Genomic DNA, 24,276 nt, shown 5'->3' on the forward strand with positions numbered 1-24,276 from the left:
ATCACAGAACAACAGCAAAGGACATTGTGACGATGCTGGAGGAAACAGTATATCCACAGTAAAATTAGACCTATATCGACATAACCTGAAAGGCCGCTCAGCAAGGAAGAGGCCACTGCTTCAAAACCGCCATAAAAAAGCCAGACTACGGTTTGCAACTGCACCTGGGGACAAAGATCGTACTTTTTGGAGAAATGTCCTCTGGTCTGATGAAACAAAAATAGAACTGTTTGGCAATAATGACCATCATTTTGTTTGGAGGAAAAAGGGGGAGGCTTGCAAGCCGAAGAACACCATCCCAAACGTGAAGCACAGGGGTGGCAGCATCATGTCGCGGGGGTGCTGCAGGACGAACTGATGCACTTCACAAAATAGATGGCTTCAAGCAGAAGGAAAATTATGTGGATATATTGAAGCAACATCTCAAGACATCAATCAGGAAGCTATATGGGTCTTCCAAATGGACAATGACCCCAAGCATCCTTCCAAAGTTGTGGCAAAATGGCTTATGGACAACACAGTCAATGCATTTGAAGTGGCCATCACAAAGCCCTGACCTCAATCCTATAGAAATTTGTGGGCAGAACTGAAAAAGCGTGTGGGAGCAAGGAGGCCCACAAACCTGACACGGTTACACCAGCTCTGTCAGGAGGAATGGGCCAAAATTCACCCAACTTATTGTAGGAAGCTTGTGGAAGGCTACCTGAAACGTTGGACCCACTGTCACGCCTTGGTCTTAGTATTTTGTGTTTTAGTTAATTAGTTGGTCAGGCCAGGGTATGACATGGGTTTATGTTACTGTGTTGTCGTATTGGTTTTTTTGTAGGCATTGGGATTGTGGTTGATTAGGGGTGTGTTTAGTTTAGGTTTGGCTGCCTGAGGCGGTTCTCAATCAGAGTCAGGTGATTCTTGTTGTGTCTGATGGGGAACCGTATTTAGGTAGCCTGGGTTTCACTGTGTATTTCGTGGGTGATTGTTCCTGTCTCTGTGTAGTGTTCACCAGATAGGCTGTAATAGGTTTCACGTTCCGTTTGTTGTTTTTGTATTAATTTGTTATTTCATGTATCGTTCCGTTTTTTCTTCATTAAAAGACATGAGTAACCACCACGCTGCATTTCGGTCCGACTCTCATTCAACAAACGAAGAACGCCGTTACAGAATCACCCACCACACACGGACCGAGCAGAATATCGCCGCCCCAAGGAGGAACTAGAGGCGGCTAAAGCGGAGAGGCGCTGGTATGAGGAGGCAGCACGGCGACGTGGATGGAAGCCCGGGAATCAGCCCCAAAAATGTATTGGGGGAGGCTTACAGGGAGTATGGCTAAGCCAGGTTGGAGACCTGCGCAAACTCCCTGTGCTTACCGGGGGGCTAGAGAGACCGGGCAGGCACCATGTTATGCAGTGGTGCGCATGGTGTCCCCAGTGCGGGTGCATAGCCCGGTGCGGTATATTTCAGCTCCGCGTATCGGCCGGGCTAGATTGAGCGTCGAGCCAAATGCCATGAAGCCGGCTCTACGCATCTGGTCCCCAGTGCGTCTCCTTGGGCCGGCTTACATGGCACCAGCCTTGCGCTCGGTGTCTCCGGTTCGCCTACATAGCCCAGTGCGGGCTATTCCACCTCGCCGCACTGGCAGGGCGACCGAGAGTATTCAACCGGGTAAGGTTGGGCAGGCTCGGTGCTCAAGAGCTCCAGTGCGCCTGCACGGTCCGGTCTATCCAGTACCACCTCCACACCCCAGCCCTCCGGTAGCAGCTCCCCGCACCAGGCTTCCTGTGCATGTCCTCGGCCCAATACCACCTACCACCAGTGCCAGCACCACGCATCAGGCCTACAGTGCACCTCGCCTCTCCTGCGCTGTCGGAGCCTTTCTTCTCTCCTGCGCTGCCGGAGCCTCCCGACAGTTCAGCGCTTCTAGAGCCTTCCTCCTCTACAGCGCTGCCTGAACCTCCTGCCTGTTCAGAGCAGCCAGAGCTGCCAGTCTGCATGGAGCAGCCAGAGCTGCCAGTCTGCATGGAGCAGCCAGAGCTGCCAGTCTGCATGGAGCAGCTAGAGCTGCCAGTCTGCATGGAGCTGCCAGTCTGCAAGGAGCTGCCAGTCTGCATGGAGCTGCCAGTCTGCAAGGAGCTGCCAGTCTGCAAGGAGCTGCCAGTCTGCATGGAGCAGCCAGAGCTGCCAGTCTGCATGGAGCAGCTAGAGCTGCCAGTCTGCATGGAGCAGCTAGAGCTGCCAGTCTGCATGGAGCAGCTAGAGCTGCCAGTCTGCATGGAGCAGCTAGAGCTGCCAGTCTGCATGGAGCTGCCAGTCTGCAAGGAGCTGCCAGTCTGCAAGGAGCTGCCAGTCTGCAAGGAGCTGCCAGTCTGCATGGAGCAGCCAGACCTGCCAGTCTGCATGGAGCAGCCAGAGCTGTCAGTCTGCTTGGAGCAGCCAGAGCAGTCAGTCTGCATGGAGCTGCCAATCTGCATGGAGCTGCCAGTCTGCAAGGAGCTGCCAGTCTGCAAGGAGCTGCCAGTCTGCAAGGATCTGCCAGTCTGCAAGGAGTTGCCAGTTTGCAAGGAGCTGCCTGAGCTGTTAGTCTGCATAGAGCAGCCAGAGCTGTCAGTCTGCAAGAAGCCGCCAGAGCTGGCAATCTGTATGGAGCAGCCAGAGCTGCCAGTCAGCATGGAGTAGCCAGAGCCGTCAGTCAGCATGAAGCAGCTAGAGCCGTCAGTCTGCCAGACTCTTCCAGATCTGCCAGTCAGCCAGACTCTTCCAGATCTGCCAGTCAGCCAGACTCTTCCAGATCTGCCAATCAGCCAGACTCTTCCAGATCTGCCAATCAGCCAGACTCTTCCAGATCTGCCAGTCAGCCAGACTCTTCCAGATCTGCCAGTCAGCCAGACTCTTCCAGATCTGCCAGTCAACCAGACTCTTCCAGATCTGCCAGTCAGCCAGACTCTTCCAGATCTGCCAGTCAGCCAGACTCTTCCAGATCTGCCAGTCAACCAGAATCTTCCAGATCTGCCAGTCAACCAGACTCTTCCAGATCTGCTAGTCAACCAGACTCTTCCAGATCTGCTAGTCAACCAGACTCTTCCAGATCCGCTAGTCAACCAGACTCTTCCAGATCCGCCAGTCAGCCAGGATCTGCCAGAACTGCCAGCCAGCCAGGATCTGCCGGATTCAACTGCCTGGCTGGGCGTCCTCTCAGTGCTGGGCTGCCCCTCAGTCCCGAGCTGCCCCTCAGTCCCGAGCTTCCCCTCAGTCCCGAGCTGCTTCAGTCCCGAGCTGCCCCTCAGTCACAAGCTGCTCCTCAGTTCACTGGGGTTCTGGGTGAGGACTATTAGGCCATGGTCAGCGGCGAGGGTGGATTATCCCAGGACGCGAAGGGAAGGAACTATGACATTTATGGAGTGGGGTCCACGTCCCGAGCTGGAGACGCCACCATGGACAGACGCCCACCCGGACCATCCCTATGGTTTTGAGGTGCGTCCGGGAGTCCGCACCTTAGGGGGGTACTGTCACGCCTTGGTCTTAGTATTTTGTGTTTTAGTTAATTAGTTGGTCAGGCCAGGGTGTGACATGGGTTTATGTTACTGTGTTGTCGTATTGGGGTTTTTGTAGGCATTGGGATTGTGGCTGATTAGGGGTGTGTTTAGTTTAGGTTTGGCTGCCTGAGGCGGTTCTCAATCAGAGTCAGGTGATTCTTGTTGTCTCTGATGGGGAACCGTATTTAGGTAGCCTGGGTTTCACTGTGTATTTCGTGGGTGATTGTTCCTGTCTCTGTGTAGTGTTCACCAGATAGGCTGTAATAGGTTTCACGTTCCGTTTGTTGTTTTTGTATTTATTAGTTATTTCATGTATCGTTCCGTTTTTTCTTCATTAAAAGACATGAGTAACCACCACGCTGCATTTCGGTCCGACTCTCATTCAACAAACGAAGAACGCCGTTACACCCACGTTAAACAATTTGAAGACCCACTGGAAATGTGATCATAAATCATTCTCTCTACTATTATTCTGACATTTCCCATTCTTAAAATAAAGTGGTGATCTTAACTGACCTAAGACAGGGCATTTTTACTAGGATTAAATGTCAGGAATTGTGAAAAACTGAGATTAAATGAATTTGGCTAAGGTGTATGTAAACTTCCGACTTCAACTGTAGCTACAGTATGCTTCCACAGACACAGACAGATCTGGTAGCACCAGCCAGACCAGAGGAACAGAACTGGACACTACAACGTGTCTCTGAACCAATTAGCTAAGGCTCCATGAATTATCAGGATATAATTAAAAATAACATTCCCAGACTAATACTGTAGATCCAGTGCTGCTCCATAGTGAGGAGTATTTGAGAACCATGAATAAGATCCTCCATTAGGGCCAGTGTGTGTGTGTGTGTGCATGAACATCTCTCTGTGTGTGTGTGTGTGTGCGCGTGTGTGTGTGCGTGTGTGCGTGCGTGTGTGTGTGTGTGTGTGTGTGTGTGCGCGCGTTCAATGTGTGTGTGTGGGCTTCAGTGTTCTTCTCTGACATAATTGCGTGTCAATGGGGACTTGTGATGAGCTTAGCGTATTGTTTTCATGTGTTAAGGTAAGTATGAGGGCATGAACAGGCTTATTGGCTACCCGGTGTGCTGTATGTGAGGAGGCCAGTTGGTGTGTCTGCTGTGTCTATCAGGATAATGAGGACTGTGGTCTACACTAGGGGAAGATGGATTCATGTACTGCACACTGCAGTACTGAAGTCGTAAACAGTGTCTAACAGAGTTAGAGTAGAAGCAGTACAATAAAGACACTCACTGGTGCAGGGCATGTCTAGCTGTACAGAGTTAGAGTAGAAGCAGTACCATAAAGACACTCACTGGTGCAGGGCATGTCTAGCTGTACAGAGTTAGAGTAGGAACAGTACCATAAAGATACTCACTGGTGCAGGGCATGTCTAGCTGTACAGAGTTAGAGTAGAAGCAGTACCATAAAGACACTCACTGGTGCAGGGCATGTCTAGCTGTACAGAGTTAGAGTAGGAACAGTACCATAAAGATACTCACTGGTGCAGGGCATGTCTAGCTGTACAGAGTTAGAGTAGGAACAGTACCATAAAGATACTCACTGGTGCAGGGCATGTCAGGCTGGTCCATGTCACCGCGGTAGTAACCATTGCGGCAGATGCAGATAGTGGCGGCCTCGGCTGCAGAGCGGCTGTTGGAGGGACACTGCAGGCACAGGCCTGGGCCCTGGGTTGACTTGAATGTCCCTGGGGGGCAGGCTACAGGGGGAGAGAAGGACAAAACAACATTAGTTATTAAGATAATACAAAGTATTTAGGCCTAGGGCAAAGCATGTACACAGTACACTGCATTGCATCCAGGCTTGACTTGAGGCACTGGCGTACAGAGTGGGAGAGGGGACAAAATACATCAAAAGTCACATTAGATAATGCCAAAGCTAAATAGCAATATTCTGTTTATCATTGTGCGCGCGACAGAAGAGCACAATATGTCTCTCTCTCTCTTTCTCGTGCTTTCTCCCTCTCTTAAATCTCCATCTTTCCCTTTCTTTCTTTCTCTCTCACACTGCCCTCCCTCCCTCCTTCCCTCTAACCATCCCTTCAACCAAATCTCTCATCCCATCCCTCTGTCTTACTTTGTTATAAGTGACTACATCCAGCCCCATTGATTTCCACAGTGATAAGTCCCCCTCCTTCAGCAACAGCAGTAGCAGATTCATTCCACTATGTTCTCTAATGTAAACGGAAGGCCGGGGAACGAGGGGAAAAGAGGAAGGACAAAGATGATTGTGCCTGATATGACTGCGTCCCTAAGCTCAGGCAATAACATACGTCCATTTCACAATCCTGCAGGAATAAAATGATGGGGGGGGGGGGAAAGAGGGGTCTCTCTCCTCCAAAGAGAGGGATTTTACAGGCTATAATAACTGTGATGAATGCCTAATATTTTAGCTAGCTTCCTCATAGGGTTTAAGAGGGGCAACAACCCGGGAATAACTGGGCCTGTAAATGTAACAGGACAAGCCACTCACCTTCTCCATCTGTGGTTATGTTCTGGAGTGAAACCGTGTCATGGCTTGGCTGTGGGTGGGAAATGTGGGGTGCGCTTTTGCGACTCGCCCAATGACAGCACATTCCATCCTTCTGATACGACCCTTTTGAGTACACGACTTCGCCGTAAAAAGTAGGAGTGAGGATTGGTCTTCAATGTACAAATATAACACTGAGGTCAAGTTTGATGGGAATGGGGGAACAACAGACAGGTAGGTAGATGGCCAATTTTTAACTAGGAGTTTTGAATGTGAAAAAAAGCTAAAACCAGGACCAACTTCAAGCCCTACCACTACAGTAGTATGCGAAACACTGCAGAGGGACAAATAGAGAGTTACTCCCTACTGTAATGAGTGGGGAGCAATCGCTCCACAGCCTCTCAGAATGAACAGAATGAACAATCAGGAAAGAATGTAGAACGGCGGTACAGCATGGCTGAAACCTTTGGACCTTTATATCAACAGCCTTTTAAGATTTCATTAAATATTTTATGCTTCATTAATATAAGAACAGAGAAGAAGGGTTTTGAGGCGAGCGTCTGGTTTATGGCGCCGTTAAATAGGCAGGTTTCACTTTTTTACGAGTCCTGTTCAACTGGCAACTCTAATGGGTTGTTAGACTAGGGATATGAGATCGGGAGGGAAGGAGAGAGAGAGAGAGAGAGGGAGAGAGAGAGAGAGAGAGACAGAGAGAGAGAGAGAGGGAGAGAGAGAGTGAGAGAGAGAGACAGAGAGAGAGAGACAGAGAGAGAGAGATAGAGAGAGAGAGACAGAGAGAGAGAGAGAGAGAGAGAGAGAGAGAGAGAGAGAGAGAGAGAGAGAGGCCGAGTCAGAGTTGCTACGGTGGAAGACCTACTTTCTACAGAGCCAGAACGTCCTCAAGGGAGACTGAGACAGAGAGAAAAGAGAGAGAAAGAAGTAGAGAGAGACGGGGGGGGGAGAGAAACAGAAAGAGGGAAGCACTCCAACAGTCCGTCAGTGGTTCTATACCCCAGACAGTGAGATATAGCCTTACTCCAACAGTGTTCCTTACAAACACAGAGGAGGCTAACACACTGACCTGATGTCTGGTCACACAGCACACAGTGACACATCGCAACAGCCACCAAGCCCCGTACCACCAACTAGTATAAAAACCACACAGGCTGCCCACATCGACCACAAACGCCCAGTAAAACATTAGAAACACTGGTAAAAGAAAGAAACAACCACTACCGACATATGCTCCTAACATCAGTACTACTAACAGTTTGGTTCCCCCTGGCGAAATGTCTAACCTCAAAGGTATTTTCCTGGTCAAATAAAGGTTCAATAAAGAATAGTGCTGTGTAGGCTATGTGGAGGTGTAGGGAAGAGTGTAACCATTCAATAAAACGCATTATGCTGCATTGGCTTCCACACTGAGAGGTTCAATCTGGTGAATGTACTATAAACAGGAGTGTGGAAACTCGTAACAATTAGACAGGCCATATGGGGAATTATAAACCCCAGCTGGGCCATCCCTTTATAAACCAATAACCCTTTAAACAACAAAACACTTGGTTAACACGCAGATCCACAGCCATTACGAGGAGGGAAAGGAGGAAAAATGATATGTCGCTCGTCATCTTTTCACATGTCTATTAAAGTGGCCATGAGAGTCATAGAGTGGACACGCGAATGGACACCACACTCAATCAACTCATTTCGCCGACCACCACGAAAGGGCCCACAAAAGTCCCATGTGTGTTTAATGAGGTGTTAACAGTGTGTGTAAATGTGTGAGTGGCCTTGGCCTGTATTGACAGACAGCAGCCTAGGGCCAGATAAACAGAAAGACGAGAGCAGAGGAGGAGAGGAGAGAAAGAGGCGAGGAAGACTGGAGGCTGTGTGCAGAATTAGCTCTTCAGGTCAACAACGCTACGGTTGTGCCCGCAGGCAAACATGCATATACATACAGTACAGACTCAAATACGTAAACACATACACACATACTCAGATCCTCATACCCACACACATACAAACGCACACAGACAGCACAGACCCCGTTAAATCAATTCTACTTCCACATTTTACGCCAATTGTCTAGCGTCTGTTCAACAGGACGTGGGTTAATTTCATTCTCCTCCTAGTCTACCTGCCAAGATGATGGGGTCAGCACGCACGCACGCACAAACATACATACTCACACGCAGACAGACACGAACAAATACACACTCACACACAGAGACATATACACACACACACACACACACACATGAAAGAGAAAGACCGCCTCTGTCTGTGTCACTCTGTTCTGCATCCGAGCTGTGCCTTTTTCTAATCGACCTTGCATATTATGTGCATGAAACTACCGCATTAAACCCATTAATTAACTACTAGCTGCTCTGCTGCACAGGCTGTCAGAGAGAGAGAGAGAGAGAGAGAGAGAGAGAGAGAATCAACTATTAAAGACTACCAGAACCCACTGGATTCTCCAATTACCTTGAATGAGCTACAGGACCAAATAAAAACCCTCCAACCCAAAAAGGCATGTGGTGTTGATGGTATCCTTAATGAAATGATAAAATATACAGACCACAAAATCCAATTGGCTATACTAAAACTCTTAAACATCATCCTTTGCTCTGGCATCTTCACCAATATTTGGAACCAAGGACTGATCACCTCAATCCACAAAAGTGAAGACAAATTTGACCCCAATAACTACCGTGGGATATGCGTCAACAGTAACCTTGGGAAAATCCTCTGCATTATCATTAACAGCAGACTCGTACATTTCCTCAATGAAAACAATGTACTGAGCAAATGCCAATTTGATTTTTTACTAAATCACCGTACAATAGACCATGTTTTCACCCTGCACACCCTAATTGACAACCAAACAAACCAAAACAAAGGCAAAGTCTTCTCATCTTTTGTTGATTTCAAAAAAGCCTCCGACTCAATTTGGCATGTGTCTGCTATACAAATCGATGGAAAGTGGTGTTGGGGGTAAAACAAACAACAATATAAAATCCATGTACACAAACAACAAGTGTGAGGTTAAAATTGGCAAAAAACACACACATTTCTTCACACAGGACAGTGCGATGAGACAGGGATGCAGCTTAAGCCCCACCCTCTTCAACATATATATCAACAAATAGGCACGGGCACTAGAAAAGACTGCAGCACCCGGCCTCACCCTACTAGAATCTGAAGTAAAATGTCTACTGTTTGCTGATGATCTGGTGCTTCTGTCACCAACCAAGGAGGGCCTACAGCAGCCTCAAGATCTTCTGCACAGATTCTGTCAGACCTGGATCCTGACAGTAAATCTCAGTAAGACCAAAATAATGATGTTCCAGAAAGGTCCAGTCGCCAGGACCACAAATACAAATTCCATCTAGACACTGTTGCCCTAGAGCACACAAAAAACTATACATACCTTTGCCTAAACATCAGCACCACAGGGAACTTCCACAAAGCTGTGAACAATCTGAGAGACAAGGCAAGAAGGGCATTCTATGCCACCAAAGGAACATAGAATTCTACATACCAATTAGAATCTGGCTAAAAATACTTGAATCAGTCATAGAGCCCATTGCCCTTTATGGTTGTGAGGTCTGGGGTCCGGTCACCAACCAAGACTTCACAAAATGGGACAAACACCAAATTGAGACTGCATGCAGAATTCTGCAAAACTATCTTCTGTGTACAACGTAGAACACCAAATAATGCATGCAGAGCAGAATTAGGCCGATACCCGCTAATGATCAAAATCCAGAAAATAGACGCTAAATTCTACAACCACCTAAAAGGAAACGATTCCCAAATCTTCCATAACAAAGCCATCCCCTATAGAGAACTGAACCTGGAGAAGAGTCCCCGAAGCAAGCTGGTCCTGGGGCTCTGTTCACAAACACAAACACACCCCACAGAGCCCCAGGACAGCAGCACACTTAGACCCAACCAAATCTTGAGAAATCAAAAAGATAATTACTTGACACATTGGAAAGAATTAACAAAAAAACTGAGCAAACTAGAATGCTATTTGGCCCTAAACAGAGAGTACACAGTGGCAGAATACCTGTCCACTGTGACTGACCCAAACTTAAGGAAAGCTTTGACTATGTACAGACTCAGTGAGCATAGCCTTGCAATTGAGAAAGGCCGCCGTAGGCAGACATGGCTCTCAAGAGAAGACAGGCTATATGCTCACTGCCCACGAAATGAGGTGGAAACTGAGGTGCACTTCCTAATCTCCTGCCCAATGTATGACCATATTAGAGAGACATATGTCCCTCAGATTACACAGATCCACAAAGCATTCGAAAACAAATCCAATTTTGAAAAGCTCCCATATCTACTGGGTGAAATTCCACAGTGTGCCATCACAGCAGCAAGATTTCTGACCTGTTGCCACAAGAAAAGGGCAACCAGTGAAGAACAAACACCATTGTAAATACAACCCATATTTATGCTTATTTATTTTCCCTTGTGTACCCTTAACCATTTGTACATTGTTACAACACTGTATATATATATATATATATATATATATAATTTGACATTTGTAATGTCTTTATTTTTTTAAACTCCATGTAATGGTTACTGTTAATTTGAATTGTTTATTTCACTTTTGTATATTATCTACCTCACTTGCTTTGGCAATGTTAACACATGTTTCCCATGCCAATAAAGCCCCTTGAATTGAATTGAATTGAGAGAGAGAGAGAGAGAGAGCGAGAGCGAGAGAAAAAAAAAAGTGAAACGCAATGTTGCAAAAACCTCAGAGGCCTCGATCTAAACCTCACAGAGGAGGTTGGTTGGTTGGGTGGAACTCATAGCGATTGGTACGCGGCCCACACTCTTCACTGATTTATGAATATTTGTTTTGGAGGATGCCAGGTGTTCTCTCCCCTCAGAAGGAGAACCAACAGTACAGTCAGTGCCAGGATAAAGGAGTAGAGGAGAGACACTCGCAGAGTGTGCGGGTTTTCGGGAACACATAGAGATAAAGTATTAGATCAAACAGTAATTAGTCTCCCCTCAGTGAGGGGGTAACCTAGCACTGAACTGAAAACACAATATTATCCTGTTTCATGTGGTCTCTGTTGGGACCCCTGTCTTTCACAACACATCTGTCTTATTTTGTCTCCCATTCCCCTCTTCATACCCGTACTCATTCTCTCTCTCGCCGTCTGCATGCTTCTCCTCTCACTTTTCGCCACGTGTACTTATCAAAGACATCATCATGGTCTGCCGCTGTCCCTCTCTTTCCCCTCGCCATCTCTCTCTTTACAGCCTTCGCCTCTCTCTCTCTCTCTCTCTCTTGCTCTCTCGCTCTCCCCCTCTATCTCTCTCTTTACAGCCTTCGCCTCTCTCTCTCTCTCTCTCTCTTGCTCTCTCGCTCTCCCCCCTCTATCTCTCTCTTTACAGCCTTCGCCTCTCTCTCTCTCTCTCTCTCTTGCTCTCTCGCTCTCCCCCCTCTATCTCTCTCTTTACAGCCTTCGCCTCTCTCTCTCTCTCTCTCTCTCTTGCTCTCTCGCTCTCCCCCCTCTATCTCTCTCTTTACAGCCTTCGCCTCTCTCTCTCTCTCTCTCTCTCTTGCTCTCTCGCTCTCCCCCCTCTATCTCTCTCTTTACAGCCTTCGCCTCTCTCTCTCTCTCTCTCTCTTGCTCTCTCGCTCTCCCCCTCTATCTCTCTCTTTACAGCCTTCGCTCTCTCTCTCTCTCTCTCTCTCTCTTGCTCTCTCGCTCTCCCCCTCTATCTCTCTCTTTACAGCCTTCGCCTCTCTCTCTCTCTCTCTCTCTCTCTTGCTCTCTCGCTCTCCCCCTCTATCTCTCTCTTTACAGCCTTCGCTCTCTCTCTCTCTCTCTCTCTTGCTCTCTCGCTCTCCCCCTCTATCTTTCTCTTTACAGCCTCCGCTCTCTCTCTCTCTCTCTCTCTCTTGCTCTCTCGCTCTCCCCCTATCTCTCTCTTTACAGCCTTCGCCTCTCTCTCTCTCTCTCTTGCTCTCTCGCTCTCCCCCTCTATCTCTCTCTTTACAGCCTTCGCCTCTCTCTCTCTCTCTCTCTCTCTTGCTCTCTCGCTCTCCCCCTCTATCTCTCTCTTTACAGCCTTCGCCTCTCTCTCTCTCTCTCTCTCTTGCTCTCTCGCTCTCCCCCTCTATCTCTCTCTTTACAGCCTTCGCCTCTCTCTCTCTCTCTCTCTCTTGCTCTCTCGCTCTCCCCCTCTATCTCTCTCTTTACAGCCTTCGCCTCTCTCTCTCTCTCTCTCTCTTGCTCTCTCGCTCTCCCCCCTCTATCTCTCTCTTTACAGCCTTCGCCTCTCTCTCTCTCTCTCTTGCTCTCTCGCTCTCCCCCCTCTATCTCTCTCTGACAGGCCGTTTGGTGTGAAAGCAGAGGGTCCGCTGTGGTTCGCTGACCACTGATGACTATCGGACCGCCCTGGCCTAATGTCACAGTCGCCGTGGTGACCAAAGCAGACGAGAGCTCATCTTGTCTTATACTGCCTCACTCACCGGCAGAAACACCCCACACCCAGTTCCACCATAATCTCTCTGTGTCCACACCACAGAACCACAACTGAAATTAATCAATATATTTTTTTTTTATCATAACACATGGCTTGACTGAGAACCTGTCCCCATCTAAGCGATTTAATGAAAGAGTAGCTCAGGCCCAAAAGATAACCTGGCATTAGAAGACAGCGTGACAGGATCCAACCGTAAACCAAGCCAATATATAGTAATAGTAGACACTTCCATTGAGTCAAAGGTCTGTGGTAGGAGAAGACTGTAAAGAAAACGATCTATGACCAAGATATGACCACGGACCACACAAATACAGAGGCTAGGGGAGCACAGAGAGTGTAAGTGCTTTGTGTTTAGAGAATACATAACCTATTCTATGCGATAAACTGCAGACTCCAGGCCGTACATCAGGAGGGCGTATGTGCTTAGAATGTATAGCCCATCGCATTAAAATGTATATGGCCAATAAGATTCCAAATGTAATTAGAAACTTGGGCTTCATAGTGCGGGTGTGGAAATACTTTTTTTCAGGTTGTCATGACTGCGTTACCAGGTGCGTGTGCGATAAAAGAAAATGGTGTCCCATGAACACCTTTGGCAAAGGATTATATGGATTATATGGTCAATCTGATGTGTGTTAAAATGGGTTTTCTAACTGTGTTTAATAAAATGGGTGAGTCCTCTGGTGTCTCCCTAAGGTGTGTCACAGAGTTCATATCATATCATATCGGCCTATTTGAAATAGATGTATCTGGGGGGCTATATGGGGTGACTGATATTGACAATGCAAAACCAAGATTGAATTATACAAATAAGTGCTGTAATATGGTAATGGGAGGGCCTGGAGTTGTTCCTCCCCAGTCCTAGTTAAAAACAACTCCTGGACCAATAGGCAAGAGTCATCACTTCTCACTGGAGGACAGTGGACATAAACATATTGACGTTCAGAGAAGGTTAGAGGGAGAGAGGTCACCTTTAATTACCCTTATTACCCTTATGAATAACTCTAATCACCCGAAACACACCCTTAACCTTTAACCCCGCACCTATCTATCACATGGGATGGAGCTCAGTCTGTGGAATCCCCCCCCCCCCCACACACACACAACACACACACACACACACACACACACACACACACACACACACACACACACACACACACACACACACACACACACACACACACACACACACACACACACACACACACACACAAGACCCTCTTCTCTGTAGCTATGAGGCTTTGAAGTTGAGGTAGTTAGATGAATATGTTTGCCAAAAACGATGACAAGTTGTGGCGGAAACTGCAAAAGACAGAAAAGTAAAGTCAATCATGAGCGGAGTTCATTTGTATTCACTCTCTTCCTCTTCATCTTTGTTCATTTGCAAGCCAGTAAGGCATGTAATGAGCTTCTTCTTTTTCAAAACCAGGTGTTCATTGGCTGAAGAATTACACAAAGAGAACTGCAAAAAAGGACAATGCCATTGTTCATAGCAGAAAGTGCCTTTGAGAGAGAATATTTTCATCCCCGGCACAACAGAATTCCCTCTCAATAGACTGAAAAGACTTGGCATGGGTCCTCAGATCCTCAAAATGTTCTACAGCTGCACCATCGACAGCATCCTGACTGGTTGCATCACCGCCTGGTGTGGCAACTGCTCGGACTCCGACCGCAAGCACTACAGTGGGTAGTGTGTACGGCTCAGTACATCACTGGGGCCAAGCTTCCTGCCATCCAGGACCTCTATACCAGGCGGTGTCAGAGAAATTCCCAAAGAATTGCCATGGACTCCAGCAAACCCTAGTCATAGACTGTTCTCTCTGTTACCGCACGGCAAGTGGTACCGGAGCGCCAAGTCCAGGTCCAAAAGGCTTCTGACTCCTTCTCCTTCTGACTCCCTGACTCCAAGACTATTTGCCCCCAACCCTCATTTTTACGCTACTACTCTTTGTTTATTACCCATGCGTAGTTACTTTACCTCTACCTACATGTACATATTACCTCAATTACCTCGACGAACCGGTGCCCCCGCACATTGACTGTACCGGTAGCCCCTGTATATAGCCTCGCTTCTGTTATTTTATTGTTGCTCCTTCATTATTTGTTATATTTCTGTTTGTTTTTTCTTCTTAAAACTGCGTTGTTGGTTAGGGGCTTGTAAGTAAGCATTTCCCTGTAAGGTCTACCTACACCTGTTGTATTCGGAGTAATGTGACAAATAAAATTGTATTTGACTCGCTTTGAAATCCTCAGAGTCCGAGAAACGATTTAGATGGGAATTGAGAGTCCAAAGTGCACGGGGATGACATCACTTGGCAGTGCACTATCGTTGTGAGGACGGGACCCCGCGGGCCACAGCTGCTGGATCAGGGGGAGGACAAAGGGCCCTTGGTTAGGGGTGTGTCTCCTGAACCTCTGCACCCCTCTGTCAGCAGGATGGAGAGAATTTAGGGAGGAATAAAATAATGGAGGGCTGAAGGGTTGAGACGTGGGGCGTTTTCTGAATGAATAAAGGGAGGACTGAAAGACTCTGGTCTGAAGCACTGCTAGTCTGCTCTCCTAAGCTCTCCGCTGAGGCGTAGAATAGTCCCTACCCTGAAAGCCCACTGGTCTGGTCATTAATCATGTCTATTCTGTCATTCATCGGCCAGTGCTGTATATTCTCTACTCTGTACCAAACACACAACGTCTCCACAACATCTCCACAACACGCGAGAACAGTCCCTATCCCACAAGCTCGAACTCAACATACCAGAAGCCCAATAACGATCCTCTTCACAAACTATACACCTGGCCATTATCAGTTCCCTGCGTCAAACCCACTGCAGTCCAATCTGGGAAAGAGCGATGCTGAGAGAGGCGATGAGAGAGTTGGAGAGGGACAGTCTTCTAATACTGCTCCAGACTGCCTCTCTCTGCGTGTCATGTCATGTCTGGCTGTATTCAATAGAGGGCACCCCAGCAGCTACAGGACAACATCTCCAGCTGTATTGACTCATAAGAACTTTGCTGTGTGAACTCTGTCGCTCATTAGTGTGCATTATAACACGGGAGAACAAGCCCGAGAACAAGCCTTTTCATTTACAGATACATTAGGGCATAAGAGAAGAGAGGAGTTATATGTGAGTAGGAGCATGTTCACTGACACACAGGATGACAAAGCCCATGCCCCTACGGGCAGGCTGTCACCATGACAACGCCACAGCCGGTGTTTCTCTGTCCAGTACCGGCGGTTAAGCTCCTCTTTGAACGGCCGGCCAATGACAGACGTGCCGACGACGGGGAAATATGCCCTACCAGCAGGGCGAAAAGGGAGTGTGTGTGTGTGCAAGCGTGAACGTATGCATGTGCCCGCGTGTGTGTGTGTGTTTGAGTGTGTTCTGCTCGTTCATTCGTGCATTTTTTTGTGAGTGCGCGTGACCACACGTCTGTGTGTTTGCACAACATCAAGGGATCCATATCAGCTTTTAACTCCCACTCCCCCTTATAACCAGAGAGCCATGGCACTTGGCACAGTCGTATCACGATTGGCACACACAACCAGGTCTATTTTATTTCCAGGAAGATGGTGCTTGGCCAGAGCAAAGTGGACCGTAACAGCATTGGTATTCATCGGTATTCATTTGTATTCCAGCAGTGTCCGGTGCCACTTCAGCCCTGGCAAAGAGGTAGAGAAGCAGATAACCCTCCCTACACAGTAATCAGACCCAAACTACAGTAGGAACGAATGCTCCTTTTATTTCTGGTGTCTACTGCCAGAAGTAGAGAAGAGGAGAAGGGAGAGGAGAGGAGAGAGGAGGAGAGGAGAGGGGAGGAGAGGAGAGAGGAGGAGAGGGGAGGAGAGGAGAGGAGAGGAGAGGAGAGGGGAGGAGAGGAGAGGGGGAGGGAGAGGAGAGAGGAGGAGAGAGGAGGAGAGGGGAGAGGAGAGGAGAGAGGAGGAGAGGGAGAGGGAGGGAAGGAGAGGGGAGGGAGGGGAGGGGAGGAGAGGAGAGGAGAGAGGAGGAGGAGGAGGGGAGGGGGAGGAGGGAGGAGAGGGGAGGGGAGGAGAGGAGAGAGGAGAGAGGAGAGAGGGAGGAGAGAGGAGAGAGGAAGAGAGGAGAGAGGAGGAGAGGAGAGAGGAGGAGAGGAGAGAGGAGGGAAGGAGGGAGGAGGAGAGGGGAGAGGAGAGAGGAGGAGAGGCAAGAGGAGGGGAGGGGAAGAGAGAGGAGAGGAGGAGAAGAGAGGGGGAGAGGAGAGGAGAGGAGGAGAGGGGAGAGGCGGAAAGGAGTGGAGAGGAGATGGGAGAGGAGAGGAGGAGAGGAGAGGGGAGGTAAGGAGAGGGGAGAGGAGGAGGAAAGAAGAAGAGAGAAGAGAAGAGGAGAGGAGAGGGGGAGAGGAGGAGATGGGAGAGGAGAAGTGGATAGGAGTGGAGAGGAAACGGGAGAGGAGGAGAGGGGAGGAGAGAGGAGAAAAGGAGAGGAGGAGAGGAGAGGAGAGAAAAGTCAGTCATACAGTATACTGATAAACTCTAAACCTCCTATCCATCTGCACTCACAGATGGCCAAGATCAATAGAAAGCAGATACCATCCCCACATACCCATTCCAAAAGCATTTTTAACTTCTGCCTCAGTTTCACAGTACAGCCCTAACACTTGCCACCAACATTGCCTGTGTAAGTGATTTGTTGAATATATCTAACCAAACCTGGGTTTAAATACTATTTGAAAGGATTTCAAATACAAATACCAGGCTTATTTGAGCTTGCTTGATGCAATGGAACCAATAGAATAGTTGAAAAACTACAAACACCTCCCCCTGCCTGCAGGAAGACTAAAGAAAATGTTATACAGGGTATACAGAGATTACCAGTTTACAGAGGAGTATAGAGTGCGGTGATGTGTCCTATAAGGAGCATTGGTGGCAAATGGCCAAATGGTAAAGAACATCTAGCCGCTCGAGAGCACCCTTGCCTGCCGATCTATAAATGACGTCTTCGTAATTGCTACTGTAGAAAGACATGACTAAAAAAGTTAGAAAGACTGTAGAAAGACTGTAAGATGATATTATAAAACCAACAGCAATAGGCAGCAATAGACCCTGTCAATTACCCATAATACCTTTAGATTTCATCATGTGAGGGGAGTAAAGTATACGATAAATAGCTTTTCCCTTCTTCTTCCAGAGGCCATTAGACCCTTACTCTTCTTCCCCTTCATCTGTCTCCGCTCTTGTCTCTTTAAAAAAAAAAGGCTTCAGCTCATTAACTTCATGGGTAGATCAATTAATCGTTAGCAGTTAGACAAAGCTGCCTACTCGTGCCCTTTTTCCTCTACCGCCTCGCCGAGCTTCTCTTGAACAATGATGTCTATGACGTTTACCACGCTCCCGCCTTTTTTCCCCACTGCTGATTGTTCTAATAAAGAGAATCAATTTAATGAATAAATCAGTGACGAAATCACCTAGTTGAGGGAATCACTTAATGCGAAAGTGTATATCGTCAATATATCACAGCCAATTGTCTCTCGCGCTTTATAAGGCTTCATGACTGCATGGAAAGTGCTTATAACATGAGGCACAATGAACTGCTTCATGTGTTAGCCTAGTAAGAGAAGTCCCTGTAGCTGTGAAAATACCTGTCACTTCGAGCACTGTAAGCATGCATGTCATTCCGCCAACGGCAAGATAGAGACGCAAAGAACAACAAAGGAAACGCGGGGGTAAGTGCCGTGAAAACCCTACTCTTCACGTAATTAGAGTTGTTTGGCGCCTGTACGATCAAAGGAAACATTTTGCTTTTGAAATGCTTTGATTAAACAAAGCACAAAGACTTTTCATGTTGAATAACGCCGTAAACAGAAGTAGTTTACTGAACACAGGCCAGTGGTAGGGTGGTGTCCTTATTGGTTAGACAAGAAGCTCGACAGATCAATAGTAATGCACACCCGAAATGTAGCACATGAGATAAACAAAAAGATAGCTCTAGAGCAAGCCGCTTTTCCTCAATGTGATATTCGGTAATCATTCCAATGTAAGACATTGTAATGCATGCATCATAATGAATTATACCTGGGTGCTTTAAGTAAAATTCCTTCAAACGTGGACTGTATTTCTGACGAAAATTCACTCGTTGAACTAAACATTGAACTATGACTAAGCTTAATAAATAAAAAATCAGTGAGCAGCAAAATAGCACATGGACATTATACTCTCTTCGCAAAGTCGAGCGTCATGGGCCACTCGGGAGGAGGTGACACGTCTCCTACCCATAATCCACCATCACATGTCAGAAGGCTTTCTGGGCTCTGGGATATTTTCACACTCGACAGAGAGGCTGTCAGCCAGATGTGAGGGGGGAGTGTGTGGGGGGAAAGAAAAAAGGAGCAGAGGTCTGTTTATCATTTCTAAAAAATGACATGTCTCTGAGGCAGTAGTAGACACAACCCCCAGTATCAGAAAGCAGCCACTCTCAACTGGAGATATCACTGTATTGCCACACTTCTATCTTTAGCAGCACCTTAGAGTGAGTCACCCATGACCTCACCTGCCTTCACAACAGAAACATGAAATGATTGATGACGTCAATGATGATATCATTTATGATAGCGTCTAGCTTTCATAGCATGACTCAGCTAAGATCTCATGGCCTTCTTCAAGGAGCCTCATCATATGTCTGAGTAGCGCTCCTGGTAGAGACACAGATCTAGGATTAGCTTTCCCTAGCCAAATCCTAACCACAACCAATAGGGTCAAAACCCTCAAACCTACCTTAGACCAATTGAGTGGAGAGGAACCATTAGACAAGCCCACACAGCGGGGTGATGAATGTATCCGACTGACACACACACACACACACACACACACACACACACACACACACACACACACACACACACACACACACACACAGGAAGACCTCGCATATCACTTTCGGTCAGTGTATGAAGGGTTGAGGTATCACCTGAGGCATCACCCTGCTACACCCACATTACCCACTACAGCACTCCATCTCCCAGACAGAGACAGACAGAGACAGACAGAGATTGACATAAAGAGAGAGACAGAGAGACAGCTAGTGACAGAGAGAGAGGCAGAGAAAGAAGAGGGGATAAATAGGGGAGAGAGGGGTAAAGAGGGAGGGTGGAAGGTGGAGGGAGGTGAGGAGAGAGAGAGGGGGAGAAGCACTGAGCAAAAGAGAGAGATATAAAAAAAATGAGAAAAACCAACAAGCTCAGAGATGATCTCTCCTCTTTGCATCCTCTGCAGCAGCAGTGTCCCAGTCGTTGCTCATTGAATGCTAAGTGACAGCTATGTTACTATTTCCAATTCCAAGCCTGTCACACGGCAATGGGAGAATCTAACATGCAGAATAATAAATGCTGTCGCAGATGAATCTGCATCCGTCCTGTTTAAATTGAACAGGCACTCCTAGGTCTGTGGCGGTCATGACATTTTGTCAGCCGGTGATTGTCAAGCAAATAACTGCCGGTCTCACGGTAATTGACCGTTAATTAACATAAACACATTTAGCATCTCCTGGCTTCCACGCATAACCTACAAGTCGCGGATGCAGACATCCCAATAAATCTATTTAATATAGTCTACACCTTCACAATAAATCCATTATTTATTTTAGACAGTTCTAAATAAACATGATGTGAAGAAAATGTAGTCTATTTCAGAAGAACAGAATAGCATACACTGAGTTGTCCTTATGTTAGGTCCTGATCTGGCTATGCCAAATGGCTGTGGGCGACACTAGTTCATTTAACAGGCATGATTTGCTTAGAATTCCATGGAATTATTTTATAGTGGGAAGAATACAATTCAACATAACTGAATTAAATAGAAAGGATATTTTCTCCCAAACGATTTCCGAGGGACTGTGCACAGGTCATAGGTCCTCCTACAGTATATGTTTAATTTAGAGTTATTTATGTAACTTTAGTTGTGATACAAACTTTAGACTATATGTTTAGATTTGTTATATATTTTATACATACAGGATGTGACTCTAAGCTCCGTTCTGTTGTTTTTTTTGCGCAGACTGCACACACTTCATCAGTCTCTCATTCACAATGTGATAAGTACTTGATAATATTCTCACCCATCAGACTATTCTCTATTTCATCTGATCTTTACATATAGCTTACTAATATATTTCCATAATTATTTTGATTAGAATGGCCCACAAAAAACTAAAAAAATATGTCATACGTAGCCTGCACTTGAATAACAGATGGAGGTTAAGTGCAGTTCCGTTTTTAATATGCAAGCATAGGTGGCGCATCCATAAGGCTCGGGAAGCGTTTGAATTATTGGGGAAGCTTTTTCTGAAGTAAATTGAATTATTATGAACAAATATGTGACCCGTTTCAGGAAACTAGGTGCCTGTCGCAAAAAAACGTATTTTTAAAATCAAAATGAGTATCAGTATGTGTATGGTAAATTATTTTTTTAATATATGTGTACTAAAACTCAAAAGACTCCAGTATGCAAGTATCCATTTCAATAGAACATCACTGAAACAACTCCCCTGAGTGTACCAGAGCGCAGAATAACTGATGAATTTATGAACGCTCAACACCCGTTGAATATGGCCGGTGTCAGTAAACGTTGGCAAAAGAACGCAATTGAATTGTTGGCAGGAGCAGAGTTACCGTCACCAACGCTCTGGAGAACATTAAAACAGCCTAAGCAGCTCTGCTCGGGGTGAGTAAAATGGTCCAAGTTTGGGTGGGGGCTAAAGCTTAAGATGTTTCTTATGGCATTGCACACAGTCAGTGTGAACCAGAGTGACTTGACAAAACAACAATGGGCCAAGTAAGCTGTACATGTGAAGTTTCTTGCCTTACTACACACATTGGGCATCATTCACAAGTGATGGCATATCATTCACAAGTGATAATATTGTCACTCATCAGAATATTCATAATTGAATCTTGTCTTTACATATACTAAATAATATATGTGTGAAATTAGTTTTGATTTAGAATGGGCAATTATCATGCCCCTGTCAGAACAGGGGCAGGGGAAACCTATACATATCATCTATGCACTCAAATAGCGAATGGAGGACGCTTTTCCCCTGGTTCATTTTCATGCCAGTCAAGTAGGCTACTCCTGTTGTAAAACAAAGCAATGTGCTAAATATTAGGTCAGTTGAGAATAAAATATAGTAGGCCTAGCCTGTAGAAAACTAACACAACTGTATAGCCTATAGAAGATTTGCGCAACATGAGCTCATGGCCTCTCATGAAGTGTTTCATTTGATTTTCGATACATGTGCAATGATGTCAGAGTGATTAGTGGGACAATAGAGTGCTGCGTACCAGACCATTAGCGACTGGCCGTTAGCAAGTCTGGTAGGCTACTAATGATCAGCCGCACCAGAGAGCAGTTTTGGAGAAGCTACGTTATGTGACTAAATGGGCACGTGGAATATGATTGCGGTCATGACTCATGACCGCCGGTGTGGCGGTAATAGAGTCACCATAGAGTCCTGGTCTACTTACTCTCTGTCTGCTTAGGGATGGATGGCTGTGCATATTACAACGGCGCTGTTCCCAGGTGTGTGTGTGTGTGTGTGTGTGTGTGTGTGTGTGTGTGTGTGTGTGTGTGTGTGTGTGTGTGTGTGTGTGTGTGTGTGTGCGTGCGTGCGTGCGTGCGTGCGTGCGTGTGTGCGTGTGTGTGTGAGAGACAGATACACAAAGATAGAGAGACATACAAAGAGAGAGCGAGATAGACATATATACAAAGACAGAGAGAGAGAGGGAGAGAGACACACACCAGCCCCTGTGACATTGTACACTTTGTTGAAAGACATAGAGAGTTGGGCCAGGAGAGGATTAAAACTGGGCAACACAACAGAGCCAAAACAAACAACAAAATCAAGGAAATACCAGTCAAATATATAAATTCCAAACAAGGCTCAATGGCCTGTGTGTACATTTACAGGTGGACAGGTCAGAGGTTATTCACATGGGACTTGATTCTCCTAGGGGTGAAGATGCCAAAACAGACTAACACTATCTGTGTCTTAGGGAAAATACATTTTGATAGGGCCGGGCACAGTTGCAACGCTCATACAAATTGGTAAAAGGTTTTAAAAACAATTATAATAAATGCAACAGTTGAACAATGTATTAGGATACTCCAAACTGTTTGAATGTTTTAATGAATCAGGTATTGATTGAATAAGAGTACATAAAACATTTTACTGACACGGACAAATAACACATTGAGGTTCAGGGATTTTTGTGGGAGAGATAATCCATTCATTGTAAAATGTCACCGGTTTTTCTGATAACGCAGTCATACAGTAAATATATCTATTTTTAATGGTATCAGGTATTTATTTGATATATTGTGTTAAAAGAAAGAAATGTGTAGGTAACAAATATGCATAAATACAATGGGAGTATTTGCATTTCTGAATACTTTAACACAAAGGGGTGTAATAGGGCTGCATCCACAAAAACCTCCTCTGTCTCGGCTTACCTGCACTGTCTAGGCTGCCTCATGAATTACTGTTGTTGTCACCTTCTGTTGCATAACTCAGCATGTGTATCAATAGCAAGATACCGTCAGATAACAAATCAACACTTCTTGGCTCTCGATTACACCTATCTATACATACTTTACATTGTTTGCGAGATCAGGCATAATATCGTTATAATCTGTGTACATTTCAGCGCAACTCATTGGCAAACATCCCACTATGCACACTGGTCGAATCCACGACATTTCAATGAAATGGCCTTGAACCAACATGGAATAGAAGTTGAATTGACGTCTGTGCCCAATGGGATTTCAACTATAGCAAAGGATGACTTTTTTCAACGCCCATCAAAATAAAGTTCTCTTTCTTCCCTTTCTTGACGTAAGTGTCGAGATGATGTGCTCAATCCCAGACGGAGCTTTAGCACACTTGTCGATGCTACGGAAAGACAATGTATTCCATTGAGTCATTTCAGCCATTACTGAGAGGTGTTTGACAGGCCATTATAAAAACATTTCGGCGGTCGTAACATTAACGGGGTGGGGGGGGGGGGAACGAGGCACAAGCAAGAGTGTGAAAGAGTCGCAGGCGTAAAAGGAAAGCAATCAATCCATGGAGATTTCAGTAACGAGTGGATTCTGCACCCCTCAAACACAGGAAGTAGACGGCAGAAAAAAAGACAGATCCTCGGGTGGGCAGGACACGTGCGTTGCTAAATGAATGGTGAATGTGTACGTGTTTGTATGTGTTCAAAGTTAAAGAATGTATAAGGAATGTATAAGTGTGTTTGCATAAGAATATACACTACGTGACCAAACGTATGTGGACACCTGCTGGTTGAGCATCTCATTCCAAAATCATAAGCATTAAAATGGAGTTGGTCCCCTCCTTTACTGCTATAACAGCCTCCACTCTTCTGGGAAGGCTTTCCACTAGATGTTGGAACATTGCTGGGGGGGACTTGCTTCCATTCAGCCACAAGAGCATTAGTGAGGTCGGGCACTGATGTTGGGAGATTAGGCCTGGCTCGCTGTCGGCGTTCCAATTCATCCCAAAGGTGTATGATGGGGTTGAGGTCAGGGCTCTGTGCAGGCCAGTCACGTTCTTGCACACCGATCTCGACAAACCATTTCTGTATGGACCTTGCTTTGTGCATGGGGGCATTGTCATGCCTTCCCCAAACTGTTGCCACAAAGTTGGCAGCACAGAATCGTCTAGAATATCATTGCATGCTGTTATGTTACGATTTCCCT

The 24,276-nt window shown here is 46.3% G+C and overlaps 1 protein-coding gene across 2 annotated transcripts in view; it reads right to left on the minus strand.

Annotated features, from left to right (window-relative positions):
* The window catches only part of LOC135514912 (ephrin type-B receptor 1-like), a 334,601-nt gene that overhangs the window by 94,607 nt on the left and 215,718 nt on the right, over positions 1-24,276 (minus strand). For both annotated transcript variants that reach the window (XM_064938642.1, XM_064938635.1), the window contains exon 4: positions 5,095-5,250. In XM_064938642.1, the coding sequence (XP_064794714.1) occupies positions 5,095-5,250 (156 nt within the window). The remainder of the gene's footprint in view (positions 1-5,094; positions 5,251-24,276) is intronic.

Source organism: Oncorhynchus masou, chromosome 3, assembly GCF_036934945.1.
Source record: "Oncorhynchus masou masou isolate Uvic2021 chromosome 3, UVic_Omas_1.1, whole genome shotgun sequence".
Lineage (NCBI taxonomy): Eukaryota > Metazoa > Chordata > Actinopteri > Salmoniformes > Salmonidae > Oncorhynchus > Oncorhynchus masou.